At 46.6% G+C, this 23,681-nt stretch overlaps 13 protein-coding genes across 13 annotated transcripts; 5 read left to right on the top strand and 8 right to left on the bottom strand.

Moving 5' to 3' along the window:
• On the top strand, positions 1-597 carry N7520_005237 (uncharacterized protein; the record flags this gene model as incomplete). The annotated part of the gene is made up of 1 exon (XM_057139171.1): positions 1-597. The coding sequence occupies one exon, from the start codon at positions 1-3 to the stop codon at positions 595-597; it is 597 nt and encodes a 198-aa protein (XP_056997378.1).
• A 62-nt stretch (positions 598-659) lies between these two features.
• N7520_005236 (uncharacterized protein) lies at positions 660-1,154 on the bottom strand (the record flags this gene model as incomplete). Its single annotated transcript, XM_057139170.1, has 1 exon — positions 660-1,154. The coding sequence occupies one exon, from the start codon at positions 1,152-1,154 to the stop codon at positions 660-662; it is 495 nt and encodes a 164-aa protein (XP_056997377.1).
• An 854-nt stretch (positions 1,155-2,008) lies between these two features.
• On the bottom strand, positions 2,009-4,113 carry N7520_005235 (uncharacterized protein; the record flags this gene model as incomplete). Its single annotated transcript, XM_057139169.1, has 5 exons — positions 2,009-2,617; positions 2,672-2,758; positions 2,817-3,114; positions 3,165-3,275; positions 3,326-4,113. 5 exons carry the CDS (start codon positions 4,111-4,113, stop codon positions 2,009-2,011), a joined length of 1,893 nt encoding a protein of 630 aa, XP_056997376.1.
• A 3,014-nt stretch (positions 4,114-7,127) lies between these two features.
• On the bottom strand, positions 7,128-7,643 carry N7520_005234 (uncharacterized protein; the record flags this gene model as incomplete). Its single annotated transcript, XM_057139168.1, has 1 exon — positions 7,128-7,643. One exon carries the CDS (start codon positions 7,641-7,643, stop codon positions 7,128-7,130), a length of 516 nt encoding a protein of 171 aa, XP_056997375.1.
• Positions 7,644-8,696: 1,053 nt separating this feature from the next.
• N7520_005233 (5'-methylthioadenosine/S-adenosylhomocysteine nucleosidase family protein) lies at positions 8,697-9,650 on the top strand (the record flags this gene model as incomplete). The annotated part of the gene is made up of 1 exon (XM_057139167.1): positions 8,697-9,650. One exon carries the CDS (start codon positions 8,697-8,699, stop codon positions 9,648-9,650), a length of 954 nt encoding a protein of 317 aa, XP_056997374.1.
• Positions 9,651-9,692: 42 nt separating this feature from the next.
• Positions 9,693-10,515, top strand: N7520_005232 (uncharacterized protein; the record flags this gene model as incomplete). The annotated part of the gene is made up of 2 exons (XM_057139166.1): positions 9,693-9,720; positions 9,824-10,515. 2 exons carry the CDS (start codon positions 9,693-9,695, stop codon positions 10,513-10,515), a joined length of 720 nt encoding a protein of 239 aa, XP_056997373.1.
• A 30-nt stretch (positions 10,516-10,545) lies between these two features.
• On the top strand, positions 10,546-10,893 carry N7520_005231 (Ankyrin repeat protein; the record flags this gene model as incomplete). The annotated part of the gene is made up of 1 exon (XM_057139165.1): positions 10,546-10,893. The coding sequence occupies one exon, from the start codon at positions 10,546-10,548 to the stop codon at positions 10,891-10,893; it is 348 nt and encodes a 115-aa protein (XP_056997372.1).
• Positions 10,894-10,962: 69 nt separating this feature from the next.
• N7520_005230 (uncharacterized protein) lies at positions 10,963-11,876 on the bottom strand (the record flags this gene model as incomplete). The annotated part of the gene is made up of 3 exons (XM_057139164.1): positions 10,963-11,205; positions 11,404-11,564; positions 11,618-11,876. The coding sequence occupies 3 exons, from the start codon at positions 11,874-11,876 to the stop codon at positions 10,963-10,965; spliced, it is 663 nt and encodes a 220-aa protein (XP_056997371.1).
• Positions 11,877-12,100: 224 nt separating this feature from the next.
• On the bottom strand, positions 12,101-12,614 carry N7520_005229 (DUF3237 domain-containing protein; the record flags this gene model as incomplete). Its single annotated transcript, XM_057139163.1, has 3 exons — positions 12,101-12,154; positions 12,214-12,281; positions 12,332-12,614. 3 exons carry the CDS (start codon positions 12,612-12,614, stop codon positions 12,101-12,103), a joined length of 405 nt encoding a protein of 134 aa, XP_056997370.1.
• An 810-nt stretch (positions 12,615-13,424) lies between these two features.
• On the bottom strand, positions 13,425-14,238 carry N7520_005228 (uncharacterized protein; the record flags this gene model as incomplete). The annotated part of the gene is made up of 2 exons (XM_057139162.1): positions 13,425-13,547; positions 13,603-14,238. The coding sequence occupies 2 exons, from the start codon at positions 14,236-14,238 to the stop codon at positions 13,425-13,427; spliced, it is 759 nt and encodes a 252-aa protein (XP_056997369.1).
• Positions 14,239-17,888: 3,650 nt separating this feature from the next.
• N7520_005227 (uncharacterized protein) lies at positions 17,889-19,473 on the top strand (the record flags this gene model as incomplete). Its single annotated transcript, XM_057139161.1, has 2 exons — positions 17,889-18,258; positions 18,344-19,473. The coding sequence occupies 2 exons, from the start codon at positions 17,889-17,891 to the stop codon at positions 19,471-19,473; spliced, it is 1,500 nt and encodes a 499-aa protein (XP_056997368.1).
• Positions 19,474-19,753: 280 nt separating this feature from the next.
• Positions 19,754-21,261, bottom strand: N7520_005226 (uncharacterized protein; the record flags this gene model as incomplete). Its single annotated transcript, XM_057139160.1, has 4 exons — positions 19,754-20,558; positions 20,621-20,734; positions 20,795-21,028; positions 21,077-21,261. 4 exons carry the CDS (start codon positions 21,259-21,261, stop codon positions 19,754-19,756), a joined length of 1,338 nt encoding a protein of 445 aa, XP_056997367.1.
• Positions 21,262-21,992: 731 nt separating this feature from the next.
• N7520_005225 (neutral amino acid permease) lies at positions 21,993-23,400 on the bottom strand (the record flags this gene model as incomplete). Its single annotated transcript, XM_057139159.1, has 2 exons — positions 21,993-22,220; positions 22,267-23,400. 2 exons carry the CDS (start codon positions 23,398-23,400, stop codon positions 21,993-21,995), a joined length of 1,362 nt encoding a protein of 453 aa, XP_056997366.1.
• Positions 23,401-23,681: the final 281 nt, after the last annotated feature.

Below are 23,681 nucleotides of genomic sequence, written 5' to 3'. Positions count from 1 at the left end.
ATGGAAAATGGTGTTAATAAATGGCGTGTGGATGTCATTTCGATGTTTTTTGGCTTCCCGACAAGACAAATTGATGGATATGAGAGGTTGGAGAACGTCATCCGCACTGCACGCTCTAATAATGTCCTTCTCTTCGCAGCGGCTTCCAACAGAGGTGCCAATGAGGGTCGAGCATATCCTGCTCGAGATGATAATGTCATTTGTGTCCATTCTACTGACACCTATGAAAACCGATCAGACTTCAGTCCAGAGCCCGTTCGAAATGTCATTAAGATTGCAACTGTCGGCGAGGCTGTGGAATCTGCATGGCCAGGGCAAGGAGTGCTATTTAAGTCTGGTACATCGTACGCAACGCCTATCGCAGCCAGTATGGCGGTATTTTTGCTAGAGTGTGCAAGAATAAATCTGTCTGACAATTATGCCGATATGATGAAGCAGAAGTCGCGCATGGAAGCTTTACTTACCCGTATAGCAGATAGAGCTCGGGATGGATACCAGTATGCGGTGATTAACAGGTCCTCCAATAATCTCTTTGGCAGGGATCAAGAATCTATTATTGATTCCAGGATTCAGGAGATATTAAACAGTGAGCGTTAATGAAGAAATTTACCTCGACTATCTAAAACTATGTATCACATGGTGATTCTTCTTCCCTTTCTTCAAATATTCAGAACTCCAACTGTAACTACTTTCTCCCCTTCTAGAACTTCTGCTTCATCCCACCCCCAGCCTGCATTGTTTACTTGTACGTCTTCCTCGTCAACAATGACAGTCTCGTTCTCCTTTTTTCGCTCCACCTCGTCCCCCAGCATTGCGCCGTGCATATAGTCCTCATCCTGCGTCAGTTCCTTTGTCTTTCGACTCACCTTGACCCGCCGGACCCTGAAAGCCAATACAAAATCACCACTTCCCTCCCACTTCTGGCCTGCTTTATTTGTGATACTGACTTCTGCCTCAGGCTCTCCACCGATGGGGACAGCACCACCACTCCACACAGTCCCGTCCACCTGAACGGCAAGATTCCCACTACCACCTCGAATGCGATTCGTGGCACCTGTCTTTGCACCTGTCTTTGCACCTGTCACCGTCTTAAGGCCAGTGATCACGTACAGCGGCTTGCGATAGCGGCTCCTTTCGAGCCACCGTTGGACCATCGGGGAAGCATTGATGCACTCTTCCTGGATGAAGCCGGGGCCCGGGATGAATTGCGTGGTGGTCACGGAATCAAAAATTAGTCTCTGGTTGTTACTATTCATCAAAAAGAAAAATTTAAGCATGAACCACAATGTATCCAAACAGGAGAGCACGATAGAAATTGACTCACGCCACATTCCAGCTCCCACTAAGATCGACCCCAAAGCTGAATATTGATAGAAACTTAGTGACGATACCGAATTTGCCGTTTCGAAGCTTGTTCTGAGTGAATTCGACAGACTTTTTGCTCAGAGAAAAAGCCTCAGAACCTTCCACTACAGGCTTTTCAATCGAGGTGATAACATTTCCCAACTTGATGGGACCGAGTGGCGGAGCAGGGTAGTCCCGGGTAGGCGCGTAGAAGAAGTAGGCTGTTCGATTGGCTATTTTTATGGATTTTAGATGTATAATAAAGAAAGACTTAAAGCGGTAAAATAGAAAATTATATCTGAAAACGAGTGACTCTTGGTGTTGACAAGAGGTATTTTATCCTTTGGGGGATCATAAGAGCTGGAATGAACATTGAAAAGCCACCCATCCATACCCCTCCTTTGATCTGACAAGGGCTTTCGCATGCATGAAAGAGGCGAGATGTGGCTGTCAAATAATACCGAATGTTTTATGTAACTTTAGAGTTCTCTGATGATACCTCACAGATGGTAATACAATAAATACGAAGGGTTTCCGCCAGAGTAACAAGGCTGCAACAATATTTTCAACTACGCATTTATAATATGTAATATTCCGCGACTGAGGAAATGAACGCAAAAGTCTCAAACAAAGAAGACAAAAATTCAAGAACACAGCCCAAGTATCACGCAGTCCCCGGGACGTAACTTTCTCGTTCCCGTGTCGGTGGGACTCTGAAACCCGGCTCTGGCAAGACTCTGGTCCCCCGTTCCCTTAGTCCCGTTGGTACTGGACCAAGAGGCATCTCTTTGATAGCTCCTTCTATTTGATGCAAGGGAGGATCTCGAGGATCATGTCTGTCTTCAAATCCTATTCTTCGCATCCCAAGTTCGGACCTAGAAGTAGCGAAAATTACTTCGCAACGACCATCTGGTGCAATTCCAGCGTACAAGCTATACCGAAGCCACGGGCCATCCAATCGACTGCTTCTTCCCGGTAGATAAAAGCCCGGCTGAACACATGCGGCCGTTCTGACCCAAGGCGACATTAATTTGCCCCTGTTGTTACGGAGAGTCACTTCGATTGCAACCGCAGGAGTATTAGTTACGTGCCCGTCACCTGCTACAGATCTGGCCCAGCCCAAAATCCTAATTGGACGATTCTCGGGTCGTTGCGAACCGGTGATCGTAATAAGATCTCCCTCATAGAGTCTCATATACCCTGCACCGGTATCCCAGATCATGTTCATCTCGTCCCAATAATTATATCCTGGTATGCGGAGGGCAGGTTGGTACTGTGAGACTCATTAGAATGGAAAATGTATATAGATCCTGGGGAAAGTTCCTACCACATTAGCATTAACACAAGATTCGTTCTCAGGTATGACTACCATCGCATTGGCGCCTTCATCTAATCCATGTATCGCATGCATAAACTAAGAAAACAAACAAAATTTAGCTCTTAAAAAAACACTACTGCGCTGGGGAATTTACATCTTCGACCCAGAAAGATTTTTCACCCTTATGAAGGTCATTGATCGCGTCAAATTCATCCCAGTCAAACGGGCGTGGTTGACTGAGCTGAACTCCCTTCGACCAGTAGGTGACAAGCCGCGTGCGTCCAGCATTTCGAGTCAACTTTCCCTTCCGGTACGCATCCAAAATAGCGTCGGAATTAGAAAGCTGCTCATGTTTGTCCTCTTTCAAAATATCCTTTCGTATGCCTTTCAGTGCATCGATGCGTTGTATAACCTCCCAGCTAAGATGGGAGGGCTCCCCTTTGTACAGCGATCTGTTATAATTTTAGCAATGATTAAGATACGCTCATCAAACCTGGCTCACTTTCGGTATTTCTTCACCTCTTGAAACTCTATCAATCGCTGTTCAAATACTTGGGGCATGATATTATCCACGATGCGCTCTTTGCATCTCTTGATTTGAGCATCAACGTCACTGAACTGATTGTTAGCCCGATCTGGAATCATGTTTGGATATTAACCTACTGCTCGCTGAGATCAGGCTCCTTGGAATTCCAGCCTTCCGGTAGATCCTTGACGTTTGTCAAAGGTGTCCGTCCGGGATGGATCCACCTCTGTTGCCTGGGTGGTCTTGCTACCACTGTGGAGAAGGGAGGGATATCAGGAATGTATGATTTATTGAGATCCAAATCAGCGACGTCGAGAATCTTGCGAGGACTCGGGTCCCAGGGAGATATTTCCTTTGCTTCAAAGTCTGAACCCGAGTCTGAATGCAAGTCGTAAGTCGCGTATTCTTCTGACTCTGAGGAAATTAACTCTTCCCTCCTCTCGAGCTTTTTCAAGATGTCTGCCTTTCTCTTGGCCTTATCCTTCTTCTTTCCATTGTCTCTCTTTTTCGTTTCTGTCCTTTCCCTTGTGTCTTCCATCTTCGCAGCCGCCTTCTTCTTCGAGTCTGTCTTTGCTTTGGGGTCTTCCTTGGCTTTAGGATCTGTATTTGCCTGAGAATTTGCCTTTTTCTTCGGCTCCGCTTGCTTCTTCTTGTCTTCCTTTCCCTTCACGTCTACCTTTTTCTTCGGATCTGTCTTGACTTTGGTATCAGACTTTTCCTTAGTACCGAGTTTTGCTTTGGGATCGGCTTTCTTCTTCTTCTTCTTCTCCGGGCCGGACATCAAATCAGATGATGGCTTTTCAACATCCACCTGGTGTTTCCTTCGGCGCGGACCACTAGATGCATGGGTTGAGACAGAGGTAGGGGCGGTAGAAGCAGTCGTGTTGGTGTTAGCTTTAGAGCTATCCTTTGAATTTGTAGACATGTTGTTGAAGCACTTTAGATTCTGTAAGATTGGGGACAAAGTGGATGATGGTTGTACTTGGGGCTTTTTTTTAGAATCAAGATAGCTGTGTTTAGGAAATGCTGGCTGGTAAGCAAATATAACTTGGGGAGACATACTAACCAGGCTAAAGAACAAAGAGCAACTCCGCTAGGTGAATGGTTACCAGAGATAATTCCTCACTATTCTTTGTTTCAAAACTTTTGCTTTTCGTTAGTAGGAAGAATGATCGAAATTAGATTTTGTGTAGTCTCTTTCATGTTTCTTTGACGATGAATCCTTCCCTCACCAAGGCTGAACCGTAGAAATCTTGAGCATCAGAGAAATTTCCATAGGAACCAAAATTTGAATTAATTTTTAATTTTAAAATTTCCTGGTTATACAGTAGCGACCGCTTTCGCCTTCCAGGTCGAATACAGAGAAGCTATTCCAAGTGTCGGAACAATGGATCATGTAATCAACTTTATTAGTCAGCGTACCACATGTTAAATTGCTGTGGTGGAGACTAGAGAATACCAGACAAGTACACAGACGTGACCCATACCATTGGTACATGCTGTTCGACCCTGATTACGTGTTCAGAGATGAGCAGCTCACTGAGCCTGAGTCCGGACTGAGATTTACTCAGTGAGCCTGACTCTGAGCGCCCTTATAAAAGCGGCGGCAGCTAAGATAGGAAAGCCCCACCCGGGAGCGGAAATATGTTACGTAGAGCTACCTAAGTCAGGGCCCTATACCAAAAACTAGGTTAGAAATCGTAACCCGGACCCAATACTGGTCCGAGTTGGATTCGAGGTTGGGTTCTGTGGACGTCTAGCTCTGTGTCCAGACCAGTCACCATACATCCACCCTCGATACTATGAACAGCCTTGAAATTCTCTATGAAGGTCAGGGCAAGCTTAAGGAGGCAGAGGAGCTATACTAGCGAGCACTGGCAAATAGAGATAAAGCCATAGGTCCAGATCATTAAATGATATAAGGAGTTCTGGAACAGCTCGATATGCTACATATCACAGATAGAGACTAGTGCCTGATAATATATCTACTTCCCTTGCTATACCTGCGAGGGGTGACCTCGGTTTGTACATAGATCATTTTCCTACTCTTAACCCAAAAAATACTTTGCACTTGACAAAACAACAAGCATCTATCATGAAAATAATGACGGTTATCTAGGCCATACATTCAATTTGGTGGGATACTTAGAGACGATCTGGAATTTCTAAGTCCTTTATACTCTGAATCAATAAATCAACGAATGGCAGAACGTCAAATACTATATAATGCTCTTTCTTCTTGCGATATGGTGAGGATATTACCAGACAGTGTCGTACGAAAAGTTGACGGGCATCTACGATGGACCTAATATTTCCAGATCTGTAACAGGATACACTAATAAATTATTTACTTGTTCCGAGTCATACGATTCAAGCCTGGAACGCATCATGCAATACAGGCTTAACTATAAAAGGACTAGCGTGTCATGTGATTAGCGTTTGAAAGACCTTCTCTATGTTAGTATTTGGCATGGAAGGCGATAGCGGTCATTAGTGTAATTTTCACTCAAAGCACTGGCTGTTCATCAAAGAACGAAGGAAATCAGCATTGAACTCAGATAGATGACTTTGCAATCATCAAAACGAAAAATTGATTATTATCTCAACGAAAGAAAAAGAGAATCCGAGAATCAAAATACAAAGATAATACAAGCATCAAAGGAGACCACTCATATTCTCATGTTCCACGTAAATCTGCCCAATTCCCTCGAGAGCCTCAACATTGGAGTATACATGATGGCTTTTTTTCTATGCTCATCCCTGTAAATCATTCGAGTCAGTGAACAGAAGCGATAGTACTTGATGTTAAGTATGGAGAATATAAGTGAAGTCGAGAATATATGAGACTCTGCTTTTGTTGATTCATCGGACCTATATAATAGAAAATCGAGAACAGTGTCTTATCTTCTAGCGTCCCCTTGTTCCCTTCCACTCAGTCAAATATTCAATGAAAGATTATGATTAATGGAAACTGAGGTTTGCTTTAAATTGTGACAGTGCCGTTATTAGCCCATAGCCTAGGCCTCGGTGCCTCTAGTAGTCTCAACGTACTTTATGATGTCTCACCCTCACTTTAATCATTCTTTCACCATCCCACTTCGAGTAAATACATGTAAACGTGCAATAGTTTTTGCATCTCCTCAAAATCAACTCTAGTAAGAATTAATATCCCAGATTCATGAGTTCTAAATCCTCAAGTGCTGATAGTAAAGCGAATTCATTGTAGATCTGGAACAGGTAATCATATTCCCATTTGAATGAGTGACACGATACGGAGTAGATAATTTCATAACCGGCTATCCCTTACAAATTTTATTTAAACGTCGTGTAGGTATAAATATGTCCCACAGGGCCATCTTATGTTGATATGTTGCGAGTTTATACATCGAACCCTTTAGCTTTTAAGCTAAATCTTACAAGTTTACACCTCCAATTGCCTTGAAATATCTATCAGGCCTCACTCTGATCGAGATCGAATCGTATCATACATCCACCATTTGCAATGAAGTTCCTTTCAGAAGTTGTGATCTATCTTCTTACCATGACTCTAGTGGTATTGGCTTGCCAGTGTATGTTGGATTTTAATCCAGTCCTGTCTTCTGACCTAATTGACTAATATCATGTCTGCAGATGATGGCGAGGACTGTGAAAGTAATAGGATATGCTGCTCTAATCTCTGCGATAGAACTGGGGACCACAAGTGCATAGGGGATTGATGTGATAACGTTGAAGTTCTCCACATCAACAGGATTTAATGGAGGCAGGGAGAGACGGTTGAACTGGAGGTATAAGTGAGAGGCTAGAGATGCATAAAATTATACATAAAGCGTTGAATCAAAGACGTCGAAATTGTTGCCCGGATAGCGCTGATGAAGATTTCACCACCTAGCTGGCGGCTGTACCACAATGACAACAGAAAAGCCCATGAATAGCCGTAACTCATTGACTGCAACTCTCATAAGCCGTAGCCGATGCCACGCCCTCCTTTGACGGAGGAGTCACAGCAGCCTCAACATACATAGGACCCGGAGAGGCAGGAGACTCCGGAGCGAAAGGAGCACCCTGTTTCATAGAGTACACAGGCTGAAGTGTATCATAGGACGGTGGGTCTTCGACCGGTGCGTTGTTCGTATGGGTAATATTGGTCTGCTGGATACGGGGGCGCTTCACACACCAGATGACGAACAGGATCCAGGCAATGAGCTTCAAGAGACCTCCGATGCCGATACAGACAACACCAGCGTAAAACTTGCTGTCGTCTCCATCTTCGCAGTAGTGGCCATGGATATAACTGTAGTAGTAGGAATAAGAGTTGCAGGGTAAGTCGGGTGAGTACGGTGCCCTGAGTTCTACGCCGAGGAGGGCTGCTCCGGTGGCGAGGAAGATGACGGCTGCGATGGCGAAGCCGATCGGCCACCATTTAACGAGGCGAGTCCTTTGTGGAATCTTTGACATTGTGAAGAGAATAGAGTAGAACGTGTTTCTGGATAGTCAGAAGGCCAAGAATAGCACATGGGCAGGAAGGATGCTAATAGCATTCAGGAAAATCCATAATTAGACCCTGAAATCGTACGAGCGGCCAAGAACTTAGAGTTACTAAGTAATGTGCTTAACCTATTATAGCTGCCAAGTACCGCCAAGGGGAATATTGGACTCTGATTCCCTAGTCATAGGTTGATTGATCTCGTATCCGAGGGAGCTTGGCAACTTGGCTCTGTTCTTGGCGGAGGTTTCCCGTCACAATTATGTGCAGCAACACCGGTTCAGGGGAAGGTGGGCGCAAATGCTGAAGAAGATGTGCGACCTATGCTGTTTCCATCCTTGGCTGGGCAACCTAGTCATTCGTCCGCTAATTCGAGTGTAATAGCGGCTATAAAAATGTTTATCTGGGCGTCATATTTATTGCTGGCTATATGCGACATGCACACCTAAATGACACTTCAAAGTTGGAGAATTTTTGTCCGATGATGTCTTTTGTCGACCTTTACGAATACATATAGTGACCTCTTTTATACGAGATCAGGGTCATGTCTTAGCTTTTACATTGTTGATAGGCTGAATGTAAGCCTAGGAGCGTGCATAAGTAGGATAATAGTATCGCATATTTTATCGGTTTCACCGGACTACTGCGTAAACACCCTTCCAAGTGATCCTCGTCCAATTCAACCAAGAAGACTTTTTCAGTCTTAAATTCGAACACTTATTTTTCTCTATTATCCAGCCTTGTGTATCTTCACATCACTATGGCGAACTATCCTAGGCGGCACGGAAACACGCCGCATACTAGTGCAAAACAATATCCAATGAGAATGGAATCTCATACCCACATTCCAGCCCCATTGCCAGCGCACTGTGCGTGGCTGTGATAATTGAGCTTAAGCTATCCAAAAAAATTGTCTATTAGGCTTCAGTCTACATCAATGGTGTTATAGCGAGAGAAAACACGTCGAAGTTTACAGCCCAGTTGGGACAAGCTAGAACGCCTCTGATAAGGATGCCGTCGTCAAAATGTCCTGCCCACCTCCGAATGAATTTCAGATTGGCTGGGTTTGCGCTCTTGCAGTCGAGGCCGCTGCGGCCAAAGAGATGCTTGACGAAAGATTTGAGAATCTAGATGATCAAGATGCTACAGATCCCAACGCATACATCTTAGGCAAAATTGGCAAGCATAACATTGCCATTGCATGTCTACCAGCAGGTCAGTATGGGACTTCTTCAGCGGCGACGGTTGCGAAACACACGACACGCACTTTTTCCAATTCACTGCGGGTTGGGTCAATGGTCGGAGTGGGAGGTGGCATCCCGTCCTCTGAAAATGACATTCGCCTCGGCGATGTTGTTATCAGCTGTCCGGTTGGCACTTATGGGGGAGTAGTTCAATACGACATGGGCAAGCATGTTGCTTGTGGTGCATTTTCCAAGACTGGGTCTCTTAATAGCCCGCCCCGGTCGCTATTGACAGCTATCAACCGTCTCAGGGCCGACGAGCTCACGGATGATCCTCAATTTTTCGACTACATCCAATCTGCCAGAGAAAGGACAATTCGCACAGAGAAGTTGTTTACTCACCCCGACCCCAAGAGTGATCGACTTTCCAAATCTGAGCATGATCATCCTGCCAATGAAAGCACTTGCGATGCTTGTTCATCTGAGTGGGAAGTGAAACGCGAAGCTTGGGATGATCATCTTCCCCGCTCTCATTATGGCCTGATTGCATCTGGTAACTCAGTGATCAAAGATGGAAGATCCCGCGAGAGACTGGGTTCTGAAATCGGCGCGCTGTGCTTTGAGATGGAAGCTGCAGGTTTGATGTTGGATTTTCCGTGTATCATCATCCGGGGCATCTGCGATTACTCCGATTCGCACGAGAACAAGCAATGGCAAGGATATGCTGCATTGGTAGCGGCGTCTTATGCGAAAGAGTTGTTGGGGAATTTGCCTCGCCACCAAGTGACTCAATAGCAGCTGGCGGCGGATATTTGTCGTGAGTTGACGTATTCACCGATGGGTAGCAGCACAGTCTTGCTCACCAGTAAGAAGACTACATAGAAAGCTTGAATGAAATAGTCCATGTCACCAATGAGCGACTAGACAAGGTTTTCAATTAGCACGCGGACCAATTTGATGAGCAAAAGGCAACAATATTGATTGGAGAGCATCACAACTGCCATCAGGCTCTCAAAACATCAAACTACGAGAGCTTCAAGGACATCAATCCATCACGAGCTCCAGGGACCTGCCAATGGGTTTACAAAACCCAACTTATCTCAATTGGCGTGATAACTTGTCAAACAGCCTTCTTTTGGTATCTACCGACCCAGGTTGCGGGAAATCAGTGTTGTCCAAATCATTGATAGATATCGATATCAAAGAATTGGAGCCTGGAGCACTAGTTTGTCACTTCTATTTCAAGGATAATGAGCAGCAGGATCGCCTGAACATTGCTCTATGTGCCATTCTTCACCAGATATTCACCCAGGGGCCATCGCTGATATCTCAAGCGATGGATTTATTCAAAGCGACCGGAGACAAAATTCAGTACGAGACTTCCAGGCTGTGGAAATTGTTGCTTCTGGTGGCCTCGGAGTCTCAGGCGCCTCAGATTATTTATGTTCTTGATGCTCTTGATGAATGTCATTCAAAAGACGTGGAACTTCTAATCCAGAATTTGTGTCAAGCTTTTGAGGACTACAAAAGGAGCAGTAATTGTGCAAGGCTGAATTTCTTCGTTACAAGCCGTCCTTATCTTGAGATCCAAACCCTTTTCTCTTCCCTCACAACCGCATGGTCACAGATCAGACTTAAGGGGGAAGAACAGAATGATTAAATCAAGAAGGAAATCGACATCGTTATCAGCATGAAAATGCAACTATTGGCCCGGGAAGCAGGGCTTTCAGCCGATGTGCATAAGAGGTTCGAGACTCAACTTCTGCAAATGGAGAATCGAACCTATCTTTGGCTCCACCTAGCACTAGATGACATTCGCATAACTCTCAATGATAGTCTTCAGCCAGATGCTGAGTCAATCAGACCTGTCCCCACTACAGTGAATGCAGCATACGCAAAAATCCTGGCCAGAGTCCATGCCGATCAATTCTCCACTGTCAAAAAGATTCTTCTCATCATTACTGGAGCACGTCGCCCATTGACAATACAGGAAATGGCCCTAGCCTTGGGCATAGCTCTTAAGCCGGATCATCGCTGAAGATATCTGAAGACATATTACCCAGTAAAAGAAGAAATCATCGGATCCTTCTTCTCTATGTTAGTCAATCTAAAACAACCTTTCACCATTCTCCAAATCCCTCCCCAGTTCCATCTCCTTAACCCTCTCCTCCCTCCCACCAACCAGATCAATCCCCGCCTGCTCCAAAACATCCCCATCAACAATTCTCTGCAATCCAAGGCACCTCGCCGCAAAGACAAATATTTTCCGTTCAACCAAAACCGCATTCCTCGTCAATCCATGATCATCCCCAGGAAACAACCTAATCCTCCTATCCCCCCGGTCTCCATACTGATGGAAAAGTATCAAGGAACACGAAGATGCCAATACCCTATCATCCTCCCCATGCAATAACAACAAAGGCCGTGGACTTAGTTCCTTTACTCCCTCCGTCCCTGCTATCTGGGATGCGATCGCCACGACACCAAGTACACGGGTGGGTTCTTGCGCTGCAACGGAGAAACATGGACCGGCAAATGACCAGCCTACCAGGAGGAAATTCTGCGCGCCATATTTTTCGTGGAGGTGGTCTAGTGCAGCGTGGATATCGGCTATGCAGGGTCCTTTTTCGGCGGGGGTGCGGTAGTCTAGTCTGATACAGGGGATTGAGAGCAGGAGGGCGATTTTGTCTGCGAGCGAGGGATATATTCCTGGCAATTATTAGTGTCATTTTATATGTTATATGGTTGTGGGGGGTTTGTACCTCCTGGTCCGGAGACACCTCCACCGGCGCCGGAGACTAGGACTACGGCGCCGGTTCGTTTATCGAATTGGTTGTAGCTTTGGGATTGGTAGATTATTGGGGGTTCGTGGATTATTGCTGGAGTATAGTGGCCTTGGGGTTCGGATACTTTGATGTTGACTTTGTTGGCTATGCAGAGCTTTGGTGTTGAGGGGTCGATAGCGGGGGCGTGCAAGGGTCCGATGTTTTTAAGTGTGTGAGGGATGCGGATGGATGTCATTTTGAGGAGTTGTATGGATGTTGAATGCAATTTAAGGAAATTACTTTGCTCGGTGCATTTATGCGGGTATTTGAATGTCTGGATGATACTCCTTGGTGGCTACTAAAGATGAGATCAAGTTGACGACAGAGGCAAATTCATGTTCTCAAGTTTGCAATAAATGTATTGAATAGACTTCAAGAAACCCGAAACATTAAATGTGTCAGATCTACTCTTTTAGTCCCTTACGGATATGTAGTCCCATTAACGAAAGTCGTCGAGTTCCACTCATTGGTCATCTACACCCCATAGCGTCAGCAAGATACACAACATAAGACATCAAAACCTGGAAACTTACATGCCATGCATCAATCCTTAAAGTAAAATTATCCGCACTTTCACTCACACTCTTCAGAGTCCCGAAAGCTATATATCCGTTAGCACCCGTGGACCCAAACTCCGAAGAGCAAACATACCAACAATATTATTCAACCAATAATAATCCTTGCTCCCAGTAGAAATATCAATCCTCAAATGCAAATCCCCATCAGGCTGTCCAGCCCCCGAAGTTTGAAGAAACAGATTCGCTCCGTCGTGCGTCTGCAAATTATACCGAGTATTCGCGGAGAAGATTCCCGTCTGCGGATCGGTGGTTCCCCAATCTGCGCCCAGATCTAGGATTTTACCGCGTAATCGTGGGCCGGTAAAATTGCCGCCGATGATGGGGATGGCTTTTTGAATTCCGGATGGAGTTTGCATTTCGTAGATCGATGGTGAGCAGATTACGTAAGCTGTATAGAGATAGGTGAGAGATGGGGGGGTTGGTGGGGGTTTTGTGGATTGGGAGAATGGGATTAGGGCGAGAATTGTTGAAAAGATTTTTGAGTAATGCATGGTCAAGGTTAACAAGATTATGGGTTGATGTAAATTGATGGAGAACGATGACTACGGAGATCTGGACTTGGATTCTATATAGCTTTTATGTTATTTCTGATCGCTATATCCCGAAACTCCTATCCGCGTCTGTCTGATCGGCACATACGTTGACCATAAGATCAATAAATCAAATCCGATCGTCAATAACTATGGGATAACCCCGCGTTGTGGCGTCGCGGAAAATATCCAGAAAAGAGTTAGGGGATTAGCGCCGAGGTCCTCCCGCACCCCACATCAACCCCGCGTTAAGGTAAAATAAATTGATTTATTCGTGCCTAGGCAGTTCTAAAGAGTGTGAGCATGGAAATGCCGAGACAGATGCCGCGATTTATGATGGCTTTACTATCAATTTACTGGGACTGTTTGGGTTTGAATATTTTTTTATTGAATCATTGGTACTCTCAGGTACAGGCACCTGGTACGCTTGGTACAAGTTTATCTATCGCATTGAAAACATCCCATTCTATCATATAGCATGAATTCCAAAGCACATTGGCAGTGAACGCAGGAAAAAATAACGAGAATCTCAAACTATTCCATACAAAGAATCCCGATCCACCTCCATAAATGTAATGAAAAAAAAAAGCATAGGGTATAAGTCGCAGAACAATAAAACGTAGGACCTCGATCACATCAAAGCACACTCTGACGGTTCTTCTTCCGACGCAAACTGAGCTTCTTCTTCAGCTGTGTAAAAGGATTCGAGATTGGCGTGTTATAAAAAGGATCGTCCTTGAAGTCCTCGTCGGTGAATTTCTACAACCGAAGTTAGTAAGGGAAACCCAATACCACTATCGAAGCCGTTACTCACCACCCCAGGAAGTCGCATGAAGTTCCCATACTCGTTCATCATGTTGGACCCCTCCTCATACTCATATGACTGCCCATTCCGATCCGTAGTCCCGGGCGGGAAGAACGCAGTGCCATCCAACGGCCGATGACTCTGCAGTGAATCGATAATCTTGTCGCGCGGTGTCGCACGCAACGCCTCTGCATTGGACTCCTTTACAGCCTCCAACGGACTAGTCGAGCTCACGCGGTTCCGCTCAGGGCGAACCGCATCATAAGGACCCTCGTGATGGTATGAGTAAAGTGTGATGTCATCCAGAGCGTCGATGATGTCTGGGTTCACAAGCATCGAATTCCGAGAATAGCGACCAGAGCGGTTGCGCCGGGGAGTACCGCTGGCACTGGCGCTGGAGCGACGTCGCTTCGGCTCGACCGGATGATGCTCCGGGTAGCCGGACCACCAGACGGATGGTACGGATGTGGTGGAGTATTGTGAGTTGGACTGTTGCGAGCGCACAGATGGCGCAGGAGACATGTATCTGGCATAAGGGTTCTTGCTGCTCACTTTGGTCGAGGAAGAGCGAGAAAGATTGGCTGGGTTATAAGGGTGGTGAGGATGATGGATTGAGGCCATCGCTAGGCAGTCGACGGATGTCATTTCGTGTTCCTGGGAGATCCGTGATTTGATGGATTGAAACAGTTTTGCTCGTCTTTACTGTGAAGTTGGGCCAAAAGGAAAATTGAGGGATGACCGAGTCACGCGGTATGTGTATACGAATGACCTTTGTCAAGTGGGGCTAAAGTGCTAAAGTATGTGTAGTAGATCGATAGCGGGGGGATGAGATGTGTCAGATGTAGGAGAGAGAAAAGAGAAGAGAGAAGGAAGGTACCTAAGTACTTTAATCTCAGGAAGGAATCGGAGCGTCGGAGCTCAACTCTGACGTGACGACTAAGATTGACTGGGGCTCGGGGGGGGGACCCGATCCCAAAGTTAGAGTCGGCACTACAAAATCTCGTGAAGTAAATTTCTATTGGAATTGCTCCACTATTACCTAAATGGGTTTAGCAGTGGACCCTCCGGCTACGCCAGACCCAAAAGATCTCGGCGTTCATGATATCATTCGGAGGCAAATTGATCTTCACTACTGTAGAATTATATCATACTTTTAATTTATCAAGGGCAGAGTTTGAACCAAGATTGAAAATGTACCTGCCTAAGGTACATGATTTCTGAATGACAAGCCCCGAGTCCCAACTTTGACGCCCGACACTCAACTTACGAGTCACGACCCTTACACATGGTCGAGACACGTGCTTAGTCACCACATGTTGCATCGAACCACTCAACCAAACTGAGTCACTCCAAGTCTTGCAGATGACGCACTTTCTCCATTCCCGCGAGGTTCCTGTCCATTTTATTGCCGTTGCAAGGACTGGTTCCAGGTACATGATGACCCGTCCACTATGGATAAAGCTTAACGACTGCCCAAATGGTGCCGTCAGTCTCCCTGTACTCTCAAAATTCACGAGCAAGGCTGGGAATCACCCGGCCTAGATTCCGTTACACAGCAAAGGGAAAACCTAATTATCCACAGCCCTTGCATGTAAAGGTCAGTGCTTCCATGGTGACACCGGAGAAGCTTTGAAGGGGCTCCCGCTCCCAGATTGAGTTCTGCCCTTGAGATGGACTATCTACATACTCCGTACAGAACGGAGCACAAAGTCCAACTTGGTCCAGACCGGTCTCAAGGACAAGCTTCATCCCGGCAGTCCGGGTGAACAAGGGATGTACCAACAAGTTGCATTCCTCTGACTAAGCACATGTTCTTGAGTCTGTCGCACTGAGATATGGACAACGTTGTGACTGTAAGCTCAAATAGACGATTTAAATGTACTACACCACTGTTAAGTAGCGTACATCTTTCTCCGCCTTATTCGTGGAGATTAAAAGTGGAGATTATGACGGAGTTGCCGGGGTATGACGGTATACCCACATTTCGATGATAAGGAGCCCAGGAATGTAGTGATTCATTCTTATCCAATTACTTTATCAAGTAAAGATCTGCATATAAAGAGGTACCAATTATTGAGAACTTGAATACAATAGTTGCAAAGAAACGATTCATACAAATCTAGCAATGGAGCTAGTGTGTTACCCCAACTAGTTAATCTCCTGCAAGGCCCAATCCACCCGCAGATGATCGCCGCCCACGATGATCTCCGGGCATTGCGCACCCTCGCGCCATTCTGCCCCGTGCGTCACACATGACCGTCAAATAGCCTGCACTATTTATATATGCTTGCGTGGATGGGAAAATACTTCGTCTTCTGCCTCGTGCGACGGACGCAAGGTCAATGGAATGGATTCGTGGGTGCGGGGCTGCGGCGGGCGGTCCTTTGGAGGGTGCCTTGTCGATAAGTGATGGTTGGATACTATATTCGCGCTACTCCACAGGTATCGTCATGCGACAATAGAAACATTCTTCTAGTTCTGCACACTGTATCTCAACTCAAAGTGATGATCATTACTATTCGACTGTCGGGCACCTGGGCCAGGTGACTCCCTGCATGTGTCTCTGAGATCTCTCTCTCTTCCAGACTTCCCCGTCCTTCTCGGAATACAGATCGTGTCTGTTTCGTCTGTTTCCACGCTACCATAGAGCACCTTTCTTCTCCCAGCCGACAAGAAGATCCAGCCGTCCACAATTATTCACCCTTGCAGCTACTATTTATACTGTACTTTTAGGTTCTCTAGCCGGATGGCTACGCGATCAGTTTGGATTTTGTTATCCCACCACAGTTGGGTGGGCTCTTCTTGCCCCGATTATGGGGCTCATCGACGTTCCTGGTACCGATAAAGTCCCATTCAGCTCTACAATGAATGGAGAGCATATGATCATTTTCGAGAAGGTCCACCACGAACACTCCCCTAGGAATGAAAGAGACCGCGTAAATACCTAGTATTAAGATACAGTGAGATGTAAATTAGCCGGATAAAATGACGCTCCAGGGCTGCGGAGCGCAAACTTAATGTAACGCCGTACTAGGCTGAGTTGATAAGATAAAGATGTCGTCGTTGTTGAATATCTTAGCTGCTATAGCGGAAACTACGGGCGCTATGGGATCAGTCGGTGATGAGAACAGCAGGTTTGTTGGCAAAATTCAAAAAGGATTCCCTTCGAGCTTGAGAAAGCGATGGGTATGTTGTATTTGTTAGAGTCGTCTCCAGTCGCTTTGTATGCACGTGACGCTGGCATACCGACCGGCGACATGGTCCCGGGTTTTCAAGTATGGGTGAGTGAATCCACTGCTCTGAGTCGAAGATGATGTGGCCCGATTGAGTTCACCCGACTAAACACTCCAGTGGACAAATCTCCATATTGATAGCGACGAGGTTACACGACATAGATATCTTCGGCTGTATGTCTAGTTGCATTTTCAAGGCTCGATTCCACACTGGGGGTGAGATTATCAGCAAAAGGTAGTATGGGTCTACCGATGTTGTTCAGCTGAGCCATAATGCACATATTGAATTGGAGCAATCCATGCCATATGTCGGGAGGTTTTTTTTTTGATGCAAAACATACCCAGTCCCTTCCTGCTGTCCCTGTCCGTCTGGTCTATGGGCTCGATCTACTATCCGAGACACAGAGTACCCCTGTCCTATTGGAATCGGGATTGCTTCAATTCGTACGGTAACACCATTGTGCCAGGAAATTTAGTCACGCGAACAAATTACATTCATATTGAACCCTACAGGTTCGAGGAAATATCAATCGAGATGCATCACAGAGCATATCCATGCACCTCCAAAGCTGATGGCTACCACTCCATCTGCGCTATTGCGCCAGACCCCAAAGCCTCGGTATTTTCACCAATGGAATGGTATTTCCCAACGAGGGGATATCTTATCTTGATGACGGATGCACGCAGCATGACATCGTATAGAGGAGGACTGATCTTGCGTTGAGCTGTTCGTGGTGGAGCTTCTCTCCATCTACGTCTCTGCAGGGGCTTACCCTCTCGGATCCATTTCCACATATCCATGCACTCGCTACCTCGTACAGGTTATGAGTCGATTGCATCGGTGGTATTGGGCCTGACAGTCTATGCCACCCGGGTGCACTATGCCTTTTATAACGCCTTTTGACCAGCTCGACAGCCTCACCTTTGACTATTTTTACCACTTCAGTACGCTTTTTACTCCACCACACCAACATCCACCACACCAACATCCACCACACCAACACATATTCTCACTTCTCAAACCCCCTCCCAATACACGCACACAAATATGTGTATCTCACTATGCCCGTCTTCAAAGGAACACAAACACACCCCGAGCTTTTCCAAATCCACATTGGGCCCGATTTTGGCACCAATAACCTGGTGAAGTACTGTGAGACGCAGAGCAGTGTCTACTTGCGAAATCAAGAAACGCTTGAAAAGACCCTCTTGACTTTATGTCCTCGGGAGCTATGGCCGATAGATTCCAACAGTTGTATGTCTCCCCGGCCAATCCTTGTTGTCAAGGAGCATCAGGAGCAGCTATCGGAACTTAACGCCGCGCTGACAGCGGCGGTTTCCGATATTGTTGATCGATGGTGGACAGAAAAAGAAGCGCGCTTTCCAGAGCGAATGCCCCTGGAGAAGAAGGAAGAGGAGCTTCTGCGGGTACGTCAGCACTGGACCTTACTTTTCCCTAAATTTCCTGTTTATTGATTTAATTTTCAGAATCAGTGGCTGGACGGCCAATTTTGTAGTCGCGGAGAACAGCTGTGCGGAGCCTGGAGCTCCGATGGAAATTTTCCAGATCACGGAAATTAACGCCCGTTTCCCTTTTAATGGGCTGTTGCATCAGGCCTACGGGCAGGATGCCTTGGGGATGATTGAAGACAGACACAATTGTCTTACCGCTGGAACCAATACAGGCAAGGTAAATTTCGGGCTACAGTCCTGCAACACTGATATATCCTTTTCTCATCTTTACCAGGTGCTTAATGGCCTACTGAGCCTTTTTCGTCATAATCTTCCCCTGCATTTTCTCAAGGGTGAAGAGCCTGGCTTAGATATTCACATGGTTGTGGACTTCGTTCAGCGTCAGATCGGTCTCTCCCCTCGTTTGACATCTCCTCAAGATCTAAGGTTGCTACCTGATCCCCATAAGGAAGGCAAGCACACGCTTTGCTGCTTGGTAGATCATGACCAAGCTGTTACTTCTTCTCTGTTCACCCCTGAGGGAGAGGCAGTGGAGGAAGTCTATCAACTTGGCCTTGAGCTTCACCAGCATGAGCTAGATGCCATGCAACCGGAGATACTACAACAGGTAAGCCTGCGCTGCTTCAACGACCTGCGAACAATTTTGCTAGTGCATGACAAGCGAATGCTCGGAATAGTGAAGGAAGAGCTAGATCACCTCGTGGCTCGCAATGTGCTCTCTCCGACTCAGGCACAGGCGCTCGATAGGCGCATTGCAGACACCTTTCTTCCAGGATCTGGATATCTTGACAAAGTTTTGTACCTCTCCAAAGTCTCACCCGAAATCAGAAACCAATTTTTTCTAAAGCCAGTACGTGGTGGCAAGGGTGCTGGTATTGTTTTCGGTGATGAATATGAGCCTGACCAGTGGGTTTCTATTTTGAAGCGACTACAGAGTCCAACTCTGGGAAAAGGAGGTACCTATGTGGTCCAGCGACGCATCACTCCTCGTCTCTATGATGTTGTATTGAAAGCATCTGGAGAGAGAACTCGATATCCTCTTGTCGGCACATATCATGCCATACATGGTCAATTGATCGGATTCGGTGTTTGGCGTTGCAGTCCTCATCGTATTTGTACCATCAGCATGGGAGGATCCTGGACATGCACGGTGATGCAAGAAAGCATTGAGTAGGCGATGCTGACATGAGCATGGATTTTGGTGAATTGATGGGTCTCCTGTATGATCACTGGCGCGTCTTGTGTTGATCAGGCTAGGCAAAATGTGCGCGCTATGCAATGCCGAAATCAAGTCTGGATATCCTAGGAAAGATTGAATGTGCGGGAACAAGCCGGAGGATGACGCAGAAGTAATTGAACAATCATAAGAAGACGGGGGGCTTTCTCATGTCTCATACGACGTATGGGATATCATTAATAAGGACTCTTTCGATGGACTGCTGTGCATCCTACACCTATAGAAAATTACTAATTAAATCGATCACAAAGTTCATGACCTTATTACCCGTGCTACTCTTCTCAAACCCCTCCAGACTTTCAAAGAACGTGATAGAAAACAAAGATCTGTTTTCCGGGAACACATAGAAGAACCCCTCCACCAAGTCAACCAGCTCCTGTTTAGGAATGACATGCTCACTCGCCGCAGCACGAAGCAGGCGAACCTCCAGGGTCGCCTGGGGAGCCACGTCCAGACAATCCAGGATAACCTGCCACTGCAGGATGCCCAAATTCGCTGTCTGCATCAGGCTGGTGATATTGCGAAATTCGAAATGCTCGCCGTACCATTTGAAACTGAACCGGCGGTCGCGGCCCCTTAGACGGAGGACACGGAAGTGCGGCCATTCAACATCAGGAATAGCGCCAATGGCAGTCTCTGGCATGGGATGCAGAGATCCAATATCACCTGTGATATAGCGCAACAACGGGTTGCGCAGGCGCTGCAGTGAGGTCATTACGATAATGCCGGATTCGGTCTCGGGCATCGGCGTTCTACGGGTTGTAGCGTTGTCGAGTACGGATGGGTCCAAGATCTCAATGTGAACCATCCTCGTATCGATAATGAAGTCTCGTGTCCCTGGGGGAGTATGTTCGCCAGTGAGCTTTGGGTTGCTAAGCCCATATGGGCCTGCTTCGGCGCTTCCTAGGACAGAGAAGATCTGGACTGGACCCAAGATGGTGAGAATGTGGGTTCGTTGGACCTCGGTAAGGGGTTCAGAAGTGTAGATCACTTTGTTGAGAATTATCTGCTTCCGTTCGATGCTAGGAAGGGTAGAGATGTGGTGCATAATTTGGATGATTTGGCTGCTGTCGCCAGTCAACACATTGGCATGTAGTTCACAAGAGCCCGAACAACTTCAGCAGGCGTCATGCGACTCCCAGCACAAAGAACTGAAGCTCCTGCGTTCTCAAGTAGCTCGCTCATGAGGTCAAGGGATCTGTGGAAAACGATCAATCGCTATTACTCGAGGCCTGGTCTCTTGGTCACGGACGCGTACCGGTAAAGATACCCTGAAGTATGCATCGTAAGAACCCAGTCTTGGGACTCGACTATGCCGCAAGTCTTCATCATGGTACCAAATATCTGTCTCTGTGTACGGTTCTCCTTATTGTCCGTCGCAAACATCAGGGGTAGACCACCGGAGCCTCCTCCAGTAGTACTGATGTAGGCGCTATGCCGGTAATGATTCTGCGAACTCAGGTCATCGGTAAGACGCTTAATGACTCCATATCTAGAGGATGATTAGTGATGAATGGCGTAGCATATAGTAGCGGTATACTTACAAGCTTCCTTCTGAAGCAACGGGAAAGCATCAAGATTTGGTTCTTTATGATCCGCCGCAGCTCGTTCGAGGATCCTCTGGATCGTGTCTGGGCTTGGCGGGTATTCCACATTGCGGTCGTAGAAAGGATGGATTTTTGCGACCTCTAACACCTCAGATACAGAATATGTGTTGTTGCCCATTGGGAGTGGATCATATGAATGCACAGTTTGTAGGACATTGTACTTACAGTTCGAAGCATTGGTGTTTACACTCCAGCGGAATGTACACTAATCAAGACACTTGCATGAGAGCTTGGGAAGCACCTGGGTATGAGTATCACATATCATGACACATAAGAACCTTGGCAATGGTGGAACATCGACTATTTACAGTACAGCTGCATTTTTCAACTAGAATATCCCACAATGAAGACATTGAAGAGTTACCCTGCGGGGATGGCCTCCACATTGTATGGACAGCGAAAACGAGGCGCAGGAAAAGTGACGAGAATTTTACACCAGACTGGTCTGACTCTCTTGAGCCAGTCGTAGAGGCTGCCTAAATTAGGTCATAGCTAAGGATGCAGCTTTGTGGCCAATGGAAGTCTGAACCTTTTTAACGAACCCTTTTAATGATCAGGTGAAGATGGTTGTGCGATATTCAGTAGTAAGACCCACACATGAATTGTGTGCCCTATGTGACCACAACGTTAAACATGCTGTGACATGTATTTTTCCTTGAGACATATTAATAAGTTGAGTGGTAAAATGCAATGCTTTCTATGTATTGTAGCAATATTAGACAAATATACAATATGATGCAATGAAAATATTCATGCTTTTGGGAGTCAAACTCCAACAGTAAATCAAAAGCTCATGCAAATGCAAATACTCATGCAAGTCTATGACCAAACGCCGTCCAAATTATATCCTTAAGCATTATTCGCACAGGAGAAGCTCGCGCTGCTGGGGTTGTCATGGATAGCCTTTCCAGACACCCAAAGACCCATACCGCATAAAGCAAATGCGATGGCGATGATGATGAGATTTATCACGGTCATGACAATCTTGCGTGGTGAAGAGAAATACACGCCCTTGTTCATGAAGAGCCACATGATAGACGGGAATCCGAAAGAGAACCAGCTAGCAAAGAGAGCAGTCTAGATCATGTTAGTGGTGGACTCAGCTCAGGTTGAGTTAACTTACAATCAAGCTCAGCAAGTCGCTGAATACCGGGATGGCAGATGCAATGATCCAGGCCAGAACCCACATTCCCAGAGCGATACCGATCCAGGAGCTGATGGCGATCATGTCACGCTTGTGCATGCGGTCGGTGCCGCGGAAGATGCGCACATAGACGTATTTAAATGCGACGTGGCCGTTGATGACACCGGCGATGACAATCGTTGGCAACGCGATTCCGTAAGCGATCTTGGAGACGACGGGGGAAGCGGATCCAAGGGCTGGAGAGGTGACTCCATCTCCGGCGTAGCAGTAAATGACCACTGCGGCGACCAGGTAGAGGGAGACATCGATACTCTGCAGCAGGCAGAGGGACTTGGTGAAGTCGCGTGGGTTGCGCAGCTCAGCCATCAAACCAAAGAAAGCGCCGTGACTGCAGAATGCAAAGACAATGTTGGTCACAGCGGTGAATCCGTGGTAGAGATTGGTGTTTGCGATGGCTACGACGTGCTTGTCGGGCCTCTCAATTCCAAGAGCGATCATGGTGATCAGAACGGCTGACATGATACTGACGAATGACACGAGGGACAACCATGACATCTTGTCCAGAGTACGAGGGAGAGAGCAGATGAAGGAGATGATCATTCCCACGATTCCAAAGACGATGGTGCAGGTGCCGTGGTCTGTAATGGTGTTCATGGCGACGGTGAAGGTCAACAAGTGACTCGCCATGATGAAGATGAAGAAGATGATCCAGCAAGCACCGACGAACTCGCGGCCGAATTTACCACCAATCACCTCACCGGCATCAGACATAGTGGTGATATGAGGGAACCGCAACTTCATCTGACCCATGATGTATCCCGTGTAAGTGGTGATGACTCCCAAGCCAAGCAGCACAATGATAGAGGGAACGAGACCCATAGTCGCAACAGCAGATGGCAGAGAGAGAACACCCAGCGAAACGGTCTCAGCAACCATAAGCAAACCACATTGCCACCACCTCAACACCTTGTATTTAACCTCCGCCGAATCCTCATTGCCAAAGGCATCTTGTTCATATGGCGGCGTAACATCCTGCTTCTCAAGTCCAGCATCATAACTCAACTCCTTCTGAAGCTCCATCTCCCCTGGTGCAACCGGAACCGAAGCACCCATAGTGATATCGAGTTTGTGAGGTATACAATGACAAGCAACGAAGAGCTAAAACCCCAAGTCGACGCGATGCAACGTAACAAAAAGAATCCCAAGCTGAACAAAGTCAACAAGAAAATCCACCAGGGCAAAATCTTCTCAACAAACGATATGTAGAAGAAAAAAAAAGCATTGAGTCAAGTTCTTCAATAAAGTCTCGGCCATGCTGAACCGGAGCGGCTCCGAGTGGGTCCAATCCAGCCATCGGCCCGATATAACGAATCACGGCGCCGAGACGTAATGGA

This window comes from Penicillium odoratum, assembly GCF_028828045.1.
Source record: "Penicillium odoratum strain IBT 22623 chromosome Unknown utg000004l_segment0_segment0, whole genome shotgun sequence".
Classification (NCBI taxonomy): Eukaryota; Fungi; Ascomycota; class Eurotiomycetes; order Eurotiales; family Aspergillaceae; genus Penicillium; species Penicillium odoratum.
The sequence above is the reverse complement of the archived record's forward strand: the minus strand, read 5'-3'. Positions and strand labels throughout refer to the sequence as shown.